At 38.9% G+C, this 22042-nt stretch overlaps 1 protein-coding gene across 1 annotated transcript in view; it reads left to right on the top strand.

Annotated features, from left to right (window-relative positions):
• mpped1 (metallophosphoesterase domain containing 1) overlaps window positions 1-11204 on the top strand; it is a 91150-nt gene extending 79946 nt beyond the window's left edge. The window contains exons 6-7 of the mRNA XM_008401555.3: window positions 8298-8411; window positions 9795-11204. Of these exons, the coding sequence (XP_008399777.1) occupies window positions 8298-8411; window positions 9795-9913 (233 nt within the window). The 3' untranslated portion in view covers window positions 9914-11204. The remainder of the gene's footprint in view (window positions 1-8297; window positions 8412-9794) is intronic.
• The last annotated feature ends 10838 nt before the right edge of the window (window positions 11205-22042 follow it).

Raw genomic sequence — 22042 nt, forward strand, 5'->3', positions numbered from 1 at the left:
CTAGCCGTTGGTTTGGTATATAATGATTTAAATGTGTCAATTATCGCTTTATGAAATCCAAATTTTGAAAGCACTTTATATAAGAAAGACCACCCCACCGAATCAAATGCTTTCTCTGCATCTAAACTTAATATCAGTGCTTCTAGTTTTTGCTGGGTGACTTCCCTCATAATGTGTAACGTTTTCCTAATGTTGTCTTGGGTCTGTCTTTGCCTGACAAAACCAGTCTGGTCTTTATGTATTAAAGCTGGTAATATTACTTCTATTCTTTTGGATAATATGAAGGTGAAAAGTTTATAGTCATTGTTTAGAAGACTTATTGGACGATAACTCCCACATTCCAGTTTGTCTTTCCCTTCCTTCGGTATGACTGAAATCACTGCCTCTCTCCATGAGGGGGGAATTTCTTTATTTTCTAAGACCCAATTGAATGTTTTCTCTAATGTTGGAATTAGTTGGTCTTGCATAATTTTGTACCATTCTGTAGTGAATCCATCCGTCCCTGGAGATTTTCCTTTTTTAGTTCTCTTTATTGCTGATTGAATTTCCTCTTTTGTGATTTTGGATATTAATTTCTTATTTTGTTCATCAGTAATCTTTGGAAAATTGATCTTTCCCAGAAAGGCATCTATCTGGTTGTCGTTGCTTGTCTGTGATTGGGAATATAGTGTTTTATAGTATTTTTGCATGCAGTTTTTGATTTCTTCCTGATTGTTTCTATTTCCTTTGTTACATTGTTTCTAATTTTATGTATAGTTCTGCAGGCTTGTTGTTTTCTTAACCTATATGATAAAAGTTTCAGGGATTTCCCACCTACCTCATAGTATTGTTGCTTTATAAAATAAGTTTTTTTTGGATTTCCTGAGTATTTATTTCTTCTATTTCTTTTTTAGTTTTATAATCTTATGTTTGGTGTTGTCATCTTTGGGAAACTTTGCATGTTCTCCCTGTAGTCTTTTAAATCCTCTTCTAACTCCTGGAGCTTTTTTCTCTGATTCTCTTCTCATATGAGGTTATTGATATGATTTTACCCCTAATCACTGCTTTTAATGCATCCCAGATTATAGGAGGGGTTACTTCCTCATTATCGTTATTTTCTAAATATAAATTAATTTCCCGTTTTAGTTTATCTCTAATGATCGATTTGTTCAGAATGTTAGAGTTCAGTCTCCACAGAGTGGACCTTCTCTTATTATTCAGGCAGATTGAGATGTAAATGGGACCATGATCTGAAAGAGTATTGGGACCCATTTCGCAACTTTCTACCCTAGAAAGATCTCCCTTAAACATAAAGAAGTAATCTATGCGGGAGTAGACGTTGTGAGCATGAGAGTAGTGTGAGTAATCTCTACTCTTCTGGTTTCTTTCTCTCCAAACGTCCACGACTCCCACCTCATTAATCCAGGTATTTAATCTTCTACCAATGTTTTTTGCGTCGGGTTTTCCATTTGAAGAGTCAATTTTTGGGTTTAATCGGACATTAAAATCTCCTCCACATATTAAAATCCCCTGACTTTTTGTTGTCATTATATCGACTATTTGTTTATAAACGGCCCAGTCACTTCCAGGAGGGATATACACATTTAGAAGAGTTATCACAATTCCTTCTACTTTGCCTGTAACCATAACAAATCTACCTTCATCGTCGTTATATTCTGAAATATGCTCATAATTTACAGTCTTGGATATGAGGGTCGCCACTCCTCTCCGCCTCCCTGATCCATGTGAAGAGAAGTAAACATGTTTAAATCCTTGTTTATTTAATTTGAAATGTTCTGAATCGTTGAGGTGCGTTTCTTGCAAAAACGCAACTTGAATGTTATCTTTCTTTAATTTTGATAAGATTCTTTCCCTCTTAACTGGATTGAGTACTCCATTTATATTAAATGATGCTATTTTTAAAGATCGGTTTTGCATCTATGTGACTCTCCCCCCCATCTCACTCAGATATCTGGTGCATTTCCCCCTCCCCGCGAGAACCGACAGGGAACAAACAATTAACATCACACACATAAAACTGAACACAAATTGTTCATGTAACTTCCTAGGTAGGGGTCTATTAACCTGACCCTGTTGAGATCCCACAAGGGGCTCGAAGGAAAAAGTCCCCCTCTTCGGTCCAGAGGGAGAGGCCCTTACCTGCAACAGTCGCATGTCGGAAAAAAAGAAAAGTGTCCCAAGGAGAGAAAAAAGGTCCCAAACGAACCGGGTTATTCTATAGTTTGTATCCACCACTAGTTACAGATTTGGTTGAAAGTATTTCACCATTCCTCCCGCCGTCTTCGGTCTGGAGAAGGTCCTTTAGGTTTCGGAGGGGGCTGCAGGTGTTCTCCTGAAGGCCCGCAGCTTCTCCTTGTAACTGGAGCCCCGCCCGGCTTTAAATGCGCCCTTCGTCCCTCGTCGGTCCACTCTGGTCCAGGACAGCTGCTGCACCTGCTCCTTAAGCGTCTCCGGAGGTTTGATGGTTGATACGGCGAAGCCTCGTCTCAGCAGGTCCTCTGATGCCTCCTCTACTGTATCATAGGTTTTGGTTCCATCTTCATATCTAACACGCAGCTTCGCGGGGAAGAGGGTCTGGAAGTGGATGTTATTTTCCTTCAATACTTTACGGATTTCGGTATATTCCCTTCGTCTTTTAAGTATGAGAGGTGGGTAGTCGTGATCCAGGTTTATGCGATTTTCTTGCCAGGTAAACCCCTTCCTCTGCCAGGCTTTGCGGAGTATCATCTCTTTAGTTCTGAAGCTTAAGAACTTGATAATGATGGAACGTGGTGGCGCGTCGGTTGGTGGCTGCGGCCCCAATGACCGATGAGCTCTTTCAATATGGAGGTCGGGGGTGTCCTCATTTAACTCAAGACCTTGACGGAGTAGGGTTTCGACAAACGAGATCATTGTCGATTCCTTCTCGGATTCCTCCGGTACCCCATACATCCTTATGTTCTCACGTCTGGACCGACTCTCCAGATCCATCAATTTATCCTCTAGCTTAGCATGTAGCTTTAGCATATCCGTGATGACCTCCTCTGTATTTAGGATCCTTTCTTCCACCTCCTCCATCCTGGTGTTCACCTTCGCAATTTCTTCTCTTATCGTCTCAAATTGTTCTTTATTTTCTTGGCGAAACCCTTTTAGTTCTTGCAGGATTAGTTCGGTGTCGGTCATTTTTAGACGCTGCTCCTCGTGGCTTGTTAGCTTCGACCCGCTAGCTGCTAATTGTTGCTACGTCTCTCTCGCCCCCTTAATTTCAGTCGGCGTTTATTTCTCGAAGTAGTGGTACGGTACGATCATACCCCCTTTTTAATTAATATATTGGTATATTCACTTGAGTTCTAAGGGGGGAATTTCTCTAGTTGCTCCGGTTCAAAGAGGAGCGCTCTCACTATGCGACCATTGTGATGGTGGTCCGATCCGGAAGTCACCGAATCATATTGTATTTTCAAAGATTGTTTTTAGCAGGAAAAATTTAATGTTCCCATTCCCAGATCAAAAAACACATCCATATTTGCACTGAACCCCCCCCACACACCTACGTTAAATGGTTCGTTCCTGCTTGAAGCGCTTCAGAATGACGCTGTTAGCAGCAGGCAGTGGACGACACGAACCACTGTCAGTTGCAATGCTGCTAAGAAAAGTTATAAAATCAGGTTTTCAAACAAAAAAAGAGGGAGAGAGAGAAAAAGACAAGAGTGTTAATTTATAACCCAGTTTTTCTCCAGGAGAGGTGAGTAGACTGTGAGATTATCAACCATTTAGCATAATTTGCTTAGCTACAAACTATTGTTTGCCTCCTTTTCACTAGCATTTAATGAATTAAGGAAATAAATTACCAACATATTCATATACTTAACTTGTACCTTTACCACTTAACAGATGAGTCAGTCAGTAGCAGCTCTAATCCACGTCCCTCCTGACCCATCCTCTCCTCTCATGAGTGAAATTAAAGCTGCAGTATGTCACTTTTAAATAAATATCTTTTTCACATATTTTTTAAAACTGTCATTATGTTGTGACAGTATGGTATGAGAGGTAATCTGTGAAAAATCTATGTCCTCTGCCTTCTCCCAGTGCTAGAAACAACCAGTCAGTGGCAGGAGAGTTTTAGTGCTGTAAATCACAATCTCACGAACAAATTTTCTGTTAGGGGGCCCAAGATTCTGTGCTTAGGGTCTAAGGGTTTAAACACACAAAAAGCAACTGGCCCAGACAATATGTCTGTTTTCCTTCTCAAGAACTTTGCAGAGAAACTTTCTCCAATTTTCAGATCTCTTTAGACACTCATTTGTTACCAGATATTTGGAAGAAAACAATTGTCACTCCAGTTCCAAAAATTGCATGTCCTCAAACTGATGACTATCGCCCAGTAGCGCACACGTCTATTGTAATTAAATCATTTGAGAAACTCATATTGGAGCTATTACAAGTGAAGTGCAGCCATTTCTGGATCCCTTCCAATTTGCTTATGCTAAGGGTCGTAGACGTAGTACCAGTGATGCTATTTTGACACTGTCACACCTCGCACTAAAGCATCTGGAGAACTCCGCAGCATATGCCAGACTTCTTTTTGTCAATTTTAGTTCAGCTTTTAATTCTATCCATGTAAACATTCTTCTCAGAAAATTGGTACAGTTGAAGGTTAATACTTTTTTAACTAAGTGGTATTATTCTTTTTTTATCAAAAAGATCTCAGCAAGTAAAATATAATTCAGTTCTCTCTGATTCTATGTTAAGTAGCACAGGGACCCCCCAAGGTTGCGTCAGTTTGCCTTACCTTTTTATTTTGTACACAAATGAATGTGTCAGTTCTCTACCCAATCAGTACATTTTCAGATGATACTGTTATTCTGAGTCTCTGACAATCCCGACAGTCATAAAGCTGCTGTAGATAGGTTTGTTTTATGGTGCGACTCTCATAAGTTACAAATAAACACCTCAAAAACTGCTGAATTATTTCTGGATCCTAAATCAATCAGTGACCGGAGACCTATAGCCATACATGGCTGCCACATCAAACAGGTTGCATCTTTTAAATATTTAGGTGTGCACATAGATGGCAATCTGAGTTGGCGCACACATGTGACAAATGTATGTGCAAAGGTTCACCAGCGTCTCTATTTTCTTAGACGACTTCGATTGTGTGGTGTTTCTAAAATGATAATGTTGATTTTTTTTTTTATAGGGCAACCGTTGCGTCTATTCAGATATGGCATCACTGGATGGTTTGGAAATCTTTCTGTTAAATTAAAAACTCAAATTCAAAGTCTGGTGAAGATGGCAAGTAAGATTATCAACACTCTGGATCTATCTTCTCCACAACAGCTGTTTGAGCAGGCTACCATCAGGCAAGGTTCTGACCTTGCCTGATGGGTCATCTTGTCTGATGGGTCACATGTGCTTGCATCAGAATATGTTCTTATGAACTCTGGGAGAAGGTTCAGGGTCCCCCTGTGCAAATATAACCGTCTGAAACATTCATTTGTACCACTCTCCATTAATCTGATAAATGGCAGACTAGGGGGCCTGGACAGAGTAATGTATAGAGCAGTGGTTCGTAACCTGGGTTCGATCGAACCCCAGGGGTTCAATGAGTCGGTCTGAGGGGTTCGGCAGAGCCTCTGCCGCGGAGGTAAAGACACACTTGTGTAAAGTCATGATGACGCTCCCCGCTTTGCCATCACTTGCTCCAGAGGATCACGTTGGCTTAGCTAATCAGTGCTGCGGAGGAGCACTGATTGAAGAAGTTCCACTCTCAGCATGGATTTGAACTTTTGTCTTTAATTACTTCAGCAAAGCTCACAGTTTTTACCAAATTCTATAGTCTAAATCTGCTCCTTAGTTGCATCTTGTCGGGGTTGGTACTGCCTCTAGTGGTGTGGGGGTGGTTACACAGCTAATATAATTACATTACTAAATCAGAATACCGCAAAGTATTTTGTGTGTTGGGGGGGGTTGGAATAAGAAGGGCATATGCAACTGGGGGGTTCGGTATCTCAAAAAAGATTAAGAAACACTGATGTAGAGGATGTATTGGGGATGTACTCCCGATCTGACATGTTTCATGTCAGATCCCGTGCTTTCATGTTTGTTTTGTTTTTTATGTATTTATTCATGATTACTGTCTTTTTGGATGGGCTTTTATTGTTGTATTGCAGTTTTGCCCCTGCTTCCAAGATAAATTTCTCCTATGGGAGACTATTAAAATTATCTTATCTTATGTATGAGGTTGAAAAAGAGTCAGTGAGTTGAATTCATGAATTCCATTTATTAATACCAAACAACAGCTGGTCCATTTCTCATGCCACCTTTAGGGAGATAGCAGGACAAAATGGCAACAATCAACACTTGGTAACTTCCTTTGTTAGCCTCTGTCCAAGCTACGCCCTTAATAGGGCGTTCCCTAGTGTGTCATATCCTTTGACCCTAGCTTTTATTTGCATTTCCTCACGTTATTTCCTTTAGCTTAGCAACTAGCTAAAAGCGATAGAAGGAAAACACAGAATTATTTATTCTCAACAAGAACCAGGTAGATGTTCATCAGTATCTGAAAGTGACATCCTCGTCTTACTTGCTGCAATAACGGTTCTGTTCAGATTGTTTCCGAAATTCACTTAATTGGATGTTTGATGGCTTTGGGTTGATTTCCTGTGTTTTCACTGCTTACATGCCTGAGTGAAGGTTATAAATCCACCTCCCCTCTAATGGCAATGCATCACTTCCAAACAAAGCTTTTCATTCCGGGCTGTTTGTGGGATGGTAAACTGCTCAGCACAGCACAAAGGGTAAAAAAAACAGGCTGTCTGAAAGCAGCCATATAAAATAAAGATCAATCAAAGCCACACACAGACGCAAACTTCACAGTACGTGTGACAAGGATGAAGCATGGAGTGTGTAGGATTTAATGGCTGCGCAGTGAGGAGGCACGCTGCTGACGCTGAGTCAATAAAAGCATCAAGTCGGAGGAATAAAATGAGCGAAGGGTATGAGACTCCATTTTTCGCATCCTGTCACTCTTTCCAGACAACAATAATAAAGTGGAAACAAAAGACAAGAGAAAAGCAGCAAAGAAGGGAAGAAAACAGAAAAAAAGACCAATAGAGGTTTTAAAGAAAGAAAAATCAAACAGCATTTTTTAGCAAAAGATTAATTTTAGTTTTTAGATAAAACCTTGGTTTAGTATAAAAATATTAGTTTTTCTCAGTTAGTTTAATTAATTTCTCAGCACAGAATTCAAATTCTCAAAACTTCTTGTTCAGTTTTTAGATCACCGTGTTGCTGGTGCTCATCAGTTTCTCATTTCTGTGAACAAGTTGCAAATGCTTTTGTGCATCCATGTACAGTACTGTACTATTTCCTCTATTTTCTTTTTGCTTTTGTCTTGCTGATCAAAATGCATTATACAGGTCTCTTGAATAATCAACCTCCGCAACATTTAAACATTTGTGAAAACATAGGTAGGCAGGGCCAGTGTATAGGTATAATTGTATAATTTTTGTATCTAATTAAGAATATTTTGAAGCTTTCTCTGTCACATAACTTCCTGAGATCTATAAGAGTCAGTCTCCCAGCAACCAGCACAGCCAAGCCCCGTCTCAGTGTGCAGTGAATATGCACTGTGGACCTATACCAGGCAGTATTAATTGGTTGTTGCAGTAGCAGCATGACATGAGTCTAATAGGCATGCCAACAGAAGCACTCCAACAAGCAGCCTGAACTGCTGCCAGGGTGATGTGGGTGTGATGAGCTTGAATCCTGAGCATGAGGCCTGTGTGGCCAAATTCTTATAGCCCAGCAGGGCTGAAGGCCCAGGTCCTCATGTCACACTGTTCCCCCCAAACAGGCACAGTTCAATGATCCAACAGAAGTTTCAGACATGTTCAAAACTTCACTCAAATTTCCCCGTTGTGGGTTGAAGAACCCACTTTGATTTTGACACCATTGAAGAATTTGTTCTGCCAAGACCAGGTGTACATTTCCTCATGCTTGTTGTGACATGCTATTTGTCGTAGGAAGCATTTCTTTTCATTGAGTTGACTTATGTGGATATGCTATAATAATTTCTACATTTTAAGGTGATACCATAAAACTTCTCCTACTTGATCCAAAAAACAACAGTCTTAAATAAGATTTTGTACATTTTAATCAACCAGTGTATTCAGCTGTTACTTTAGTATATCAGTGATTTTCTTTCTTTGTTTGTTTTGTATTGTTTCTGCTGTAACCCAAACATTCTATAAATCAGTTGATGAAACATCATAGTGCAGCCTGGTGATTCTGCTGATTCACACGTTTGATTTCTTCAGGTTTCCTGGACTGGGTTCCTAAGAAGATGCAGCGTGTTGGATGCATGGAACTGCTCAACACAGTCCAGAGGAGAGTCCAGCCCAAATTGCATGTGTTTGGACACATCCATGAAGGTAAATCCTCTGCTTTTTAAACCTCTTCTAGGAGGTCATGGAACGATCCATCATGTTTTCAATCAGTTTCATCCAAAAGTCATTGCTGATATATTTCCATTTTGGCATTGTGTTTTCACCAGGGCTCAACTGTTATTTCCCTGTTACCACTGATAAATCATCCATTATTTCAGTAAAGTAATATTTCACTACATGATATTAATAACTAAGCTGTAACACCTGCAAGCTGTAATTTTATGAGTAAGCTAAAATTAAACCAAATATACTTATAGCATTGTTTGAAAACAAAGGCTATTTAGTAAATATGCCTTTCAAATACTTTTACTGTTTTTAAAATTTAAATCTGTTGAAACTTTATTTTTTTCTTTATTTTTTGCCATTTCTGTTTTAATTTCCTAGTTATTATCATAATATCCCCACTCTCACTTGTCCTCCTCACATCCCTCATTATGAACATTTCGACTTGACGAACACTAACCTGACCTCTTCCCCAATCTGACCCTGGGTCAGGTAGAAGGGGACTCCTCTGAAGAATCCCCCTAATTCTGCCTCCTTCTCTGGCCCTGAACCTGCCATGCATTCAAACTTGTCAGGATCAAGCATATTGATTATTCTGGCTCATTTTGCTTCATCAGTTGCATGCTTTTTAGCCTTTCGTCTTGCAGCAGTTTGTCCATTGCCACACACTTCTTTCCAAATCCAGTCAGCCCAAACGACAAAATCTGTCAACGTAGAACTTTGGTCAAAGGACACAGGAGGGGGTGACCTGATGAGGGCTGAGAGATTTCATTGTGTTAGCCTGATGTCCATAAAGAAAATCAACCAATGGACCACTACAGTCAATACAAGTGATTTTTGATTAAATTACGATTGGTTGGCCCAGTGGGCATTGCCAGACCACCTCTGACCAACACTAACCTGTACAGTATGCCACTGTACTTGGCTTCTGCTAGGCCTATTCAGGCTCTAAATAGATGACTACAACCAACACATTTTAAATCAGTTAGAAGAAATGGACATAGGATACTTACTAGTTTAAGTTCAGTTTACTGAATGAAACTTTTTTTTATCCATGTTAGCCTGACAGAAAATATTTGACTTAAATATACTTAAATTGAATATTCTTTCTGAACTGAATTGTTTAGGTTTAACTTAAAGAGTTTAAGACAATCAGTTTCCTCACATTGAGTTTGACTAACTTAGGTTTTACAGTGCACCTCAACTCCACAATGACTAAATAGGGTGCTCTCCAGAGGAACATGAGAGACACCAGAACTAACAATGAAATATATGTAGCCTGTGTGGAATGAATGTACATGCATTTCATTTTCATCCACTTCATTTTAAAGTTCTTTTAAGTTCTCTTTATGTCTTATTGTACAGGTTATGGCATGATGACAGACGGCACCACAACGTTCATCAATGCCTCAGCTTGCACGGTGAACTTCCTGCCCATGAACCCACCTATCGTCTTCGACCTTCCCAACCCCAGGACCACATGACTGCAGACGGCTGGAGCCCAGACCCTAGCCATCCGCCAGGAGAAAGGAGCCCAAAGAGGAAGTTGAGTGTGAAGGACTGGACAAATGGCGGTGTGTAAATATAATACTGGTGTGTGTTTCACAGAGTGCCATAGTGGCAGACTGATGCTTCCTCAGGCTTTCACCAGTATTCCATGTGCCATAACTACTTCTTCATGTTAACACTAGGCTTGAAAAGCAGATGCATGGACTCATGGAGAGAAATGCAGACAATTTGTAACATTTCTGTGTCCTTGCTGCACTGACAATCTGATGCTGCTGTCGGAGACAAAAGAGACTTCATTGTCAGTTCATTAAAATGAACAGTGAAACAGTCCAACTCCTCATGTGCACCAGAGCCTTGGCTGAGCAGCGACGGAACGTTTGCCAAGAGGATTTCACACCACTCTTCCTACTTTTCAACTTTAATTTCCCATGTCTTTCCCAGTCCCCTGCACACACACAGACTGTCCTGTCTCCCCTTTTATGCCTCTGCTTCCTCTCGTCTCCTTATGGCCAAAGCATGCTGGAATGTGTTTTCTGTGTTTTTTTTTCTTTTTTCCCATTGGCATGTTTGCACATGCAAGATATCAATGGAAGTGTACAAGGGCAGCGAGAGGTCTCTGCCACAGGCTGACAGTATGTTGGGGTGTCAGATGTGTCGACACTAACTCTCTGGGGCTCATTACAGCCTCAGGTGATTCTCTTAACCAGCTGAAAGGCAGAAACAGGGTGTATTCCCCCCCCCCCGTACCACAGCTCCCCCATCCTCTTCACCCCTCCCGCTGTGACTAGCTCAGAATTTAGCTGGTGCTGTCTGAAAGCTGAAAGGGACCACCATTAAACCTGAAGGTGCTACACGCTAACACTGCTGTCCATTCAAGACAAGCAACGCTGGAACACCAGAAACAGCGGCTGGTGTTTCAGACTCCTCAGTTACTATGTTTGTAGGAGGACTGGACAATCTAGTTTTTTCAGTCAGGACAGGAGAGCTGTAACAATACACTGTAACCGATATTTGTAAAGTTCCTCCCTCAGAATAAAGAAGATCTTGAAGCTCTTAAATGCTGTTGCAATGCTATGCTTTTTCATTGAAAAAAAAAAAGTAAACAATTGTGGTTGTACATTTTCTTTTGGTCTATTTCTTAGCAATGTAAATGCTTACTGTGGTATTTATTCTTTTTGTTTAGCTGTATGTATTGATGAACTCTTTAATGTCTTTTGTATTTTTAAAAAAAAGTAGATGCAAATTTGTAAAGTTGTTTGGATTTTTTCAAGGTTCTATCTTGTCTAAATATGCTGAGCATAATAAGACCAGGTCACTCTACGATCTGTCTGCACTCCAACGATGTGTGTGAGCATTCCTCAGTTTATTCCTCTTCATCCTCTCCTGCTTCTTCTTAAGTCTAAGTCAATTGCACTACTATGACGTCTTAAGGAAAGATGGAGAATGTGTTAGATTTTTTGAAGTTATGAATATTGAGTATTTTACCAGCAACATATAACTGTTTTACTCTACTGTGCTTTGACAAAGTGTCATTGTGCTTTCAATTTCAAGGGCCCTTTAAATCAGAATTAAAACGTCAGAAATCAGAAGTCTCAGATTGGTTTCAGGCTCACATCCAATTCACTATCTGCCACAGGTAAAACCTACGGAAAGTTGCAGTTACAGTTTAAGTCTAAATTCTATCCACCTTATTCTTACGCCCCATGATACTTTGCGTACACTTTCCAGTGGCAAGTTGCTCTCAATAATAGGTTAATGTGTGATTCAGTTCGGTTCTAGTCCAGTGGGGAGATTCAGCTGTTGCGCAAGATCTTGAAAGCAGCAGCTGCGGTTATTTCTCTGCTGATTTGCAGCGACACTCAGCAACGGAGTACCTCAAGGTTTTGGTTCTGATGGATTAAATAAATCCAGATATTTTATTTTGTCTTATAAATAAAATTTCTAGGCCCGATCATAATGATAAATACTCAGATCATGAGCTTTATTATTTTTTAAATTCAAACGAAAAATAAAATTCACATCACACCAAGCTAATATTGTGTAGTTCTGGTGTTTCACACTGTCGGCACACCTCAGATCTATGACAGCTCTCAGATCTTATCTGCTTTCTCTTTATTACTGTCAGTTCTTCAGAGAAACGAGCTGTTAGCAGCGCTGCTAATTCACGGTCATTTCGTTACAAAACTTAACGATCTTGTTCGTGTCGCTCCCCGTGATTAAACTCACAATTACAATAATATGTACTGAGCAGCTCTCTGATAGCAGACGGTGTGTCCGTAAACAAATTTTACTAAATATTGTATTATAACCGAAAAGAGAGAGATGTAACTTCTATCATGAATATAGATTAGCAAAAAAAACCCTACAAATTCTGCTAGCCGCCGGTGTTATGCCCAGAAACGCATGCCTGCCCAAAATTGCATCCCCTGTCGCGGGAGCGTGCATCGCTCTAAGCTCTCGCATATTGACGAGAAAACGGACTGAAATTTGACCGAAAAGGACATTTTAAAGATATTTGTAACATTATCACGTTTCTTAACCATGTAGACCCTAAAACGGTAGGTTTTATTTCGCAAATTACTTGAAATAAATACAGCTTTTACACCTTTATTGACACGAACTTTTTTCAGTCCGTGTCTGTTGTAAATGTTCTCCGCAAATGGTTTGAAATTCTCTGCTTTGTCTTTTGATACCATAATAGCTTAAAAGCATTACAAAACAGAGGCCCATTATGTAGAACATTGTTTATCATGCTTAACTTTCTAGTCTGTTAATGTAGGAGGGAATGCATTTTAATTTATGAGCCTGAAAATATTTTCATCCGTCTTGTTGATATGAAATTTATAGCATTAGCTCAGAGAACAAGTGTTATTACGTAGAAAAGGTGAAATCCTTTCAGCTCTTTATTTCCCCCAATAAGCACAGGGATGCATTTTTTGGCAATATGGATTTTGAGCCTGCCAAAATATGCATGCCCTCTCTATTTTCCTCAAATATTATTATAGTGATTTAAAACTTATATCAACAGTTCTTGGAACTATTCTGGTTATGTAGAAAAAGTTATTTCACTTTTAACTCTTTACTTCTCAAAGTTAGCACAGGGATGCGTTTTTGGGCAATATGCATTTCCAGCCTGCCAAAATATGCAACCTCTCTCTATTCTCCTCAAATATATATATATATATATATATATATATATATATATATATATATATATATATATATACACACACACACACACACACACCTATAAATTCAAACACACACTCTCTCTCTCACACACACATAGTTGCTTATGGTCCTAGAATTATTTTTACCTCACGTCAGGAACATGATGTCGCCTTCTCAAAAAATTATCTACCAAACAAATATTGATGATTAAGAATAAGCTTTATGTTGACAAAACCCAATATCAGCTTTAGTATACAAACAAGAAACTAAAAATATTCTTTATGTTGTTATTTGACCATTTTGATTTTTATATTTACAGATCGCATGTGACAGATGCAACTGGTGGTACCACCAAGGCTGTGTTAAATTCCCACCAACCGACACAGACTACTGCTGTGCAATGTGCATAAAGATGTTATGTTTGCACCAGCATTCTTTAATTAATACGGTTCAGTTCATTTGTAGTTTTAATTTTTAAAATAAGTAAGACCAAAATAAAAATTATTTGTACATGCTATACATTAAGCAAGGTTGCATATCAAATTTACTTCCTTCAGTATCTTTGCAATAGTGATAATAAAGAAATAACTTTTTCTACATAACCAGAATAGTTCCAAGAACAGCTGTAATAAGTTTTAAATCACTATAATGATATTTGAGGAAAATAGAGAGGGGATGTATATACTTTGGCAGGCTGGAAATGCATATTGCCCAAAAACGCATCCCTGTGCTAACTTTGAGAAATAAAGAGTTAAGAGTGAAACAACTTTTTCTACATAACCATAATAGTGCCATGAACTGCTGGTATAAGTTTTAAATCAGTAGGATAATATTTGAGGATAATAGAGAGGGGATGCATATTTTGGCAGGCTCAAAATCCATATTGCCGAAAAATGCATCCCTGTGCTAATTTGAAGAATTAAAGAGTTAAGAGTGAAACAACTTTTTCTACATAACCATAATAGTTCCATGAACTGCTGGTATAAGTTTTAAATCAGTAGGATAATATTTGAGGAAAATAGAGAGGGCATGCATATTTTGGCAGGCTCAAAATCCATATTGCTTAAAAATGCATCCCTGTGCTTATTGGGGGAAATAAAGAGCTGAAAGGATTTCACCTTTAATGACACTTGTTCTCTGAGCTAATACCATAAGTTTCATTTCAACAAGACGGATGCAAATATTTTCAGGCTCATAAATTAAAATGCATTCCCTCCTACATTAACAGACTAGAAAGTTAAGCATGATATAAAATGTTCTAAATAATGGGTCTGTGTTTTGTAATGCTTTTAAGCTATTATGGTATCAAAAGACAAAGCAGAGAATTTCAAACCATTTGCGGAGAACGTTTACAACAGACACGGACTGAAAAAAGTTTGTGTCAATAAAGGTGTAAAAGACGTTTTTATTTCAAGTAATTTGCAAAATAAAACCTACCGTTTTATGGATTACATGGTTAAGAAACGTGATAATGTTAGAAATATCTTTACAATTTCCTCTTCGGTCATATTTCAGTCCTCTTGTAACCCCCATAATCGTTTCCTCAGTAAGACCCCCAGGAATCAGATCAATAGGCTCATCTCATATCAGATTTAAAAATAGAAATGCACAAAGCCTTTGTTATATCTGGTCTCACAAGGGTGGTTTATTTATAGAACAGCATTCATTTCATACACAAGAAAATCCCAGATCTTCTTTAGGGCATCAAAGTAAAGACAGAAAGAAAATAAATCATAAAAGCAATGAATTGAAGATGTTAAAATGTGGATATTTAAGGCATAAAGGAACCAAATATTTCAAACAGTCTGATATTTTGAAAAGTTGCTTTTAAATCGTGATGTTTTCTGCCCTGATTTAAAGGAGCCAACAGTTTCCACACACCATAAGTTGTCATCGAGTTTGTTCCAGAGCTGAGGAGCATTGAACCTCCATGCTGCCTCACCTTGTTTAGTTCTGTTCCTGAGAACCATCTCTGGTTTCTACAGACCTGGAATAGGAACATCACTTGAAGAGGGAGGACTGGACAACTTCTTTTTTTCAGTCAGCACAGGACTGAAAGAACCAGGTTGTTATTCGCAGACCTGTGTCTACATGGTTCATACTTGACAAGCACCCAATGAAGTTGCTGCCACCAGTCCTTTGTGCTCATGACTAAATCCAAGACAATATTAAGAAAACTCATTCAAGATTGTGAAACTAGTCAGTCTTGAAACCAATGGAGAAATCATGGAAGAGTGGACCTTCAAATGTTTCTCTAACCACAGAGACTCCAAGAGCTAATTATGTCAAAGAGACTAAATAAAAAGAGAAAACAGAATGAATCTGTAGGGCAGCAAAAAATGTTTCCAGGCCACAGCATCTTCAAACTGGGAAGCCGCTGTGGCCTGGACACTGCTGTGAAGCTGCTTCACTCTGGCCCAGACTGCTTACAATATATTCAGTACATCACTGGTCAGTGTTAAACAGAACTGTTACCATGCTGAGGTGCATGTATGTTTCAGTTAGCTGAATAGCTGAGAAACAAAAAAAAACCTCATCATGCATCAACAGCTTCCTAAAGGTTCCAATCATCAGAATATTAAAGGATTTTGGTGAGCAGTGTATTAAACATAGTGACAATTTAAATGTTCAAATTACTTTAATAATCAGTTTAAGAAAAATGTCTTAATGAAAGTTTCCTTGGTTTGTATTTGGAAACCGTTGATGTGAATGTAAGGAAAACCAATTTATGAAATGATGTTTTTATGTCAAGTCCACCTGCAGGTTCCTGTGTATATTTACCGTCTGTCTCCTCCTGAACCTGTTATGCTTCAATAGCTGTATTAATGTGCTTCCTGATCTATCCACAAAGAAACAGACTGGTTATTGGTTCATTTCTCCAGACATTTTTCATTCCGGAGAAAAAGAACAATCTTTGTGTCAATGTTTAAAAAAAACATGGATTTTTTTTTTCCTAGTGAAATAAAGGAGAGCCTCCACAGGCAGACTGAGGTACTGTAGCAGTGGTGTGATTTAAAAGGGAGTCATTTTTGTCCTGTGACAGTTTTACTTCCTGGACATTTTATGTTTCAATATTACTGTATACTTATGCCCATTTATAATGAATGAATGTATAGCATTTTAAAGATGACAAGAAGTTTTGATGCGGGCGCTGTACCGGTCCGTCGTGGGGAAGAGAGCCGAGTCACTAAGCTCTCGATTTACCGGTCGATCTACATTTCCACCCTCATCTATGGTCATGAGCTTTGGGTCATGACCGAAAGAACGGGATCACGGATACAAGCGGCCAAAATGGGTTTCCTCCGCAGGGTGGCTGGGCTTTCCCTTAGAGATAGGGTGCTCGGTCATCCTGGAGGGACTCAGAGTAGAGCCGCTGCTCCTCCACGTCGAAGGGAGCCAGTTGAGGTGGCTCGGGCATCTGGTAAGGATGCCTCCTGGACGCCTCCCTGGTGAGGTGTTTCGGGCATGTCCCACTGGGAGGAGGCCTCGGGGAAGACCCAGGACACGCTGGAGGGACTATGTCTCTCGGCTGGCCTGGGAACGCCTTGGGGTTCCCCCAGAGGAGCTGGAAGAAGTGGCTGGGGAGAGGGAAGTTTGGGCCTCCCTTCTGAAGCTGCTGCCCACAAGACCCGACCCCAGATAAGCAGCAGAAAATGGATGGATGGATGGAAGAAGTTTTGATTTGCTGTTATATTTTTTTCCATCATTGTTGGAACATTTTGTGTACTTGGATAAATTATAATCCATCAGCATCTGGAGACATCTGTAATGTGAAGTACCTGGTGTTTCTTGAAAAAAAAAACAGATGAGACTCTGTTGGTTCACTATTCAACAATCAAATAAAAACCTTATCTGTGATCAGCAGATCTCGTCTCCCGACCCTTTTTTATAAGATTTGCGGAAAAAGAAATTGAGGAAGTGAGGTAAGTTTTCACCAGATGTTTCCCTTAGAGGTATTTGTGTCTATTATCAGTTGTAGATGTCAGATGTAACAGTTAAGGGCTAGGCAGCTAACTGCGGCTACAAAAGCAGCATCAGAAGATGGTTCTTTAAGGAGCCTGACGTGTGAATGAAGACACGAAGCAATGGTTTTAGTTGTGTATACATTAGTGATTTGAAAGGGAAAAACAAACAATTACAAATACACAGTGAGAGACAAGTTAATTTAAAAAAAATAAAATTCAAAGATCATAGAGTTCTTTTCCTTTTTCCTAGCTCGCCACCTTTGGTTCAGAAGAGGATCTGATCCATCATAAATAAAAAAAAAAAAAGACCTAAAAAGGCCAGAAAACCCATCAAGTGTTTTATCAAACAATGTACAAACATACAAATGCAACAAATATCAAATTCAAATGCAATTTAATATCTCATAATTAAACTAAACATTTCAGTCAGGTTAAATTAATCAATTTAAATGAAGTAAAAAAAAAAAGAATAATATCAATCATATTTCAAACTAATCAATTTAAGGTTAAAGTTGAAATCAATTATTTTTCAAAAAATTTAAATTTCAAAATTAATATTTTGAAAGTTAACTTTGATTTCAACTTTAACCTTAAATTGATTAATCAAGGAAAATAAAATAAATTGACAAATACTCAAGCAAAATGAGGAAAATAAAATAAATATACTGCGCAATATCAATTTAAATGTAGCTACATCCCATTTTAACACAACAGTGCCAGAACACGCACAATACCAGCGATTAGGTTACCTTTGTGAAGAGAGTGGGGCGTACCAAACTGCGATCAGCTGTGACAGTCTTGGTGACGGCCCAGGTAACAAACGCCAACAGTTCTAATAAAACAATGCTCCAATGAGCAATCAAGCAGAAATTGCATGCTAAACCAATACTGCTATGCTACGAACAAAACTCGCCAAAAGATCACATCAATGGATTCAGAGATTTTGGGTGAATTGTCAGGATTTATTGTTCGCAAGACGCCAAACAGCCAGCCACAATCACAGTGGAACAGGTGATGAAGTTCAAACTGCGCTGGAGGCGGGGCTTTAAATAAGTTGAAGAATTTGGGGCAAGACAGGAAGTGAGCCCGCAAAAATAAAAGTCTTTACTAATTGCGGGTTACACAGAGCAGGAAGTTAATTTCCAGTAGCTAAACATTCTCCTTCCTTTGTCTCGCTCACATTTGTTCCATAAGTCCTTCACACCCTTAGACATTCTAATGAGAATCCTTGTTCAAATAATTACATTGGTAATCCGGAGGGAGAGGAGGCGAATTTTTCACAGACTGTGTTTTTCTTTGCCAGTAATACTACTAGCTCTCATACGCTATGTTAAGGAAGAATTTTTATATTACAATTAAATTTAGCAAAACTCTGGCTCTGATTCTTCCTTTTGATCCCGGGTTCTCTCGCGTGGCCACGTGTGGGGACAAAAACACAACAATACGTGTTGACGTCACAGAATTACAGAATTTAATCCAATCAGAAGAAAGTACAAGATAGTACAGGAAACTGAAGAAACACAGATACAAACATTGTTACCTGAGACAAGAAGACAAAGAAATATCAAGGACGTCCTTGGAGAAAGAGCTGGTGCAGAAGTAAAATAAATCAGCTTTTTTCTAAATTGTTTCCCTTGGGCACACACTTTTATAACTGTAGGTGTGTTTTCCTCTTAATGTATTCAAATAAGGCGTATCTACTTGACTAATTGGAAGGCCTCTCGGGCCCTTTAGAAAAGTCCCTGCAATTTGTTCACAAGATCGCCTTTTGTTAAATAAGTTAGAAGCAGACTCTCCGAATTCATAGTGGTTTATGGCTTTCACAGATCAGTGTGAAAAGCTAAAACTTCCTACTGATTGTTTCCAGACAGACAAAGGACAGATCAGAGATAATAGCAAACAATCTGCTTTAACTACAGTAAAATATAGATCAATAGGTCAGAATATGTTATCAATTTTAAAACTATAATTATGGTATTTCAATCAAGTCATGATAAATTCTAAAACTAACTTATTTTAAATTTATTTTCTTAACACTATCCGGCCTCCTGCGGCTCTACAGCCATCTGGGCAAAGAGAAACAGATGAAGGAACCTCACAGGTAGCTGTGAAATTCTGGTTTCTCTCCCGCTCTGCCAGAAACAAACCTTTAATACTGTACTTTTAATTCAATGAAAAGTTCTCCAAAAACCCAATTTGTTCTTCTGCACTCAGCATCTCCAAAGTTTAGTCCTGATATCAAACCAAAAGCAATAGATAATATCAACAGAAAATAATGAAGTACAATTCCTGTTTCTAATTAGGAATTAGAAACAAATAAGAATCAAGACATTCATTCACCATAAACCTAAGTATTTTCTAATACTAAACAAAACATTTTTATTTGATTCTAATATAGTCAGAAATAATATAATTTCAAATACATTCATCATTGACTAAATTAATTCTAAAACAGGATAATACAATTTTTAGTCAAAACATGTTATTAATAACTAAGAAAAATGTCTTACAAATTAAATGTTAGTGATTTAAAACATTTTATGGTATATTCAGTTTTTTCACCATGTCAGATGTTAGTTTTGGAAGACTTCTCATCCTGGTTACGTGAACCGACCAAAGTTTCCTTTCTCAGAGTAATTCAAGTGATACTGTCCTCCACCTTCCTGCATATGTTAATTTATGACCTGCTGTCTTTAATGATAAGATCCCAGGGGTCTGAGCCGAAATTCTCCTGCAGATCTCTATTCTCCTTTGTACTTTAAATGCTTAACCCAGCAATAGTTCTTCGGGTTTTAAATCACTAACACAAACCTGTTCAAGATTAAGAAATTAGTTCTAGAAGGTTTAAGCTGTGTTAAACACTAAAAATAGTCATTTTTCCTCAACAGCTATAACATCAGCTTCTTGTTCCATTTTTCTTTCTCACTCTGCCTCTCCAACTACAACTCGGTAATTTTTTTCTAACTTCTGATCACCTCTTTCAAAATTTTGTCTGCCAGTCCTATTAAGGGCTCTATAATGAGTTACAGCTCTCTGCACGTTTCTCTCCTCGAAGTAGTGTAGGTCCTGCAGCATAATTTTCTTTGGAAGACCAGCAGGGTTATTCTGCTCCCGTTCATTTATTCCAAATGATTTAAAAACGTTCTCACAGATTTTAATAAATTCTGAACAAAATGCTGAAACTTTTCAACAGAAATCAAAACGCTGTGTTTTTTTTCTTTTTTTCCATCTTGACGTGTGAAAGCGGAAACAGTCGGCCATTTTTAGAGAAAAAAAAAACAAAAAAAAAGACTAAATGAGGTCAAAGGTGAACCACGGAGGAACCTGGAGGAAGCTCAGCATGTGTCTGATGGACAGGAAGTGACTCCAGGCGGTGATTGTCCGGTCGGTGTGCAGAGTCTCACTGGATCCCTTTGATTCCTCCTCCTACTCCTCGCAGCGTGGCAGTGTCTCATTTGCTATTAAATTTCTTTAGGTTGATGAATAATGTGTTTCTTTTTGAGCTCTTTTGGCTTATTTCATGCCAATGAATATGTTTTATTTAGGCAATGCTATGTTGCTTATATGTAGAGGTAACCAGGACCGTGGTTGGCTAGTGAAATGAAACCAAAAATATAGCCATTTGATGCTAAATTATAATTTTAACAAGAGAGTAATTTTTTTTTCACATACAGTCATATGAAAAAGTTTGGGCACCCCTATTAATCTTAAATTTTTTTTTTCTAAATATTTGGGTGTTTGCAACAGCTACTTTAGTTTGATATGTCTAATAACTGATGGACAAAGTAATATTTCAGTATTGAAATTAGGTTTATTGGACTAACAGAAAATGTGCAATATACATTAAAACAAAATTTGACAGGTGCAAAAATTTGGGTCCCTTCATCATTTTATTGATTTGAATACCCCTACTTTTCACTGACTTACTAAAACGCAAAATTGGTTTGGTCACCTCAATAAGCTTTGAACTTCATAGCCAGGTGTAGCCAATCATGAGAAAATGTATTTAAGGTGGCCTATTGCAAGATGTTTTCCTATTTGACCTCAAAACAACTCTCAAATGATCTGAAAACAAAGATTGTTCAACATAGTTGTTTAGGGGAAAGGTACAAAATGTTATCTGAGATTTCAGCTGTCAGTTTCCACTGTGAGGAGCATAGTAAGGAAATGGAAGACCACATGGACAGTTCTTGTAAAGCCCATAAGTGGCAGGCCAAGAAAAATATGAGAGAGGCAGAGAAGAAGAATGGTGAGAACAGTCAAGGACAACCCACAGACCACCTCCAAAGACCTGCAGCATCATCTTGCTGCAGATGGTGTCACTGCATCGTTCAACAATTCAGCGCATTTTGCACAAGGAGAAGCTGTATGGGAGAGTGATGCGAAAGAAGCTGTTTCTGCAAGCATGCCACAAACAGAGCCATTTGAGATATGCAAATGTCAGGGTCTGTGTTTTTTCCCCTTTTTGTTTCTTGGTTTGTTTTCCTTAGTTTTGTTTTTGTTTATTACTGGTCTCTGAGCCGCTATTTCTCAGACACCCACGAGGTGTCACCCATGTGCTATCCCTGGAAAGCGGCGGGGTTCAACCTGGGCGCACACCTGCAACTCGTTTAGAGGGCGTGGATCCTGGATATAAGCAGCAGCGTCGCTCCTTCTCATTGCCTGAGTGTTTGCTTACTTTGGTACTGATCGCTCCAGAGAAAGGCCCTCTGTGATCTTCGCTGTTTTCTAACTCTTTGTTGTCTCCCTCGTCAGATTATCCAGCCGTCTCCTCGTTGTTCCCAAAAGACCAGTTGTCCCGAGTTTTGTGTGAGTCTGTCTCCCCGCTGTGGATCACCTACCTCCTGTGTCTCTCCCCGACGCTACCGGTGTTACCGGTTAGACGCCACTCCTCGTGTGTTCGCCTTCCCCTCCTCGTGGATCCTTCTCCGGTGGATTCCCCTTCGGAGCGTTCCGGGTCAGGAGACC

The sequence above is a fragment of the Poecilia reticulata genome, chromosome 23, assembly GCF_904066995.2.
Source record: "Poecilia reticulata chromosome 23, P_reticulata-male-v2, whole genome shotgun sequence".
NCBI lineage: Eukaryota > Metazoa > Chordata > Actinopteri > Cyprinodontiformes > Poeciliidae > Poecilia > Poecilia reticulata.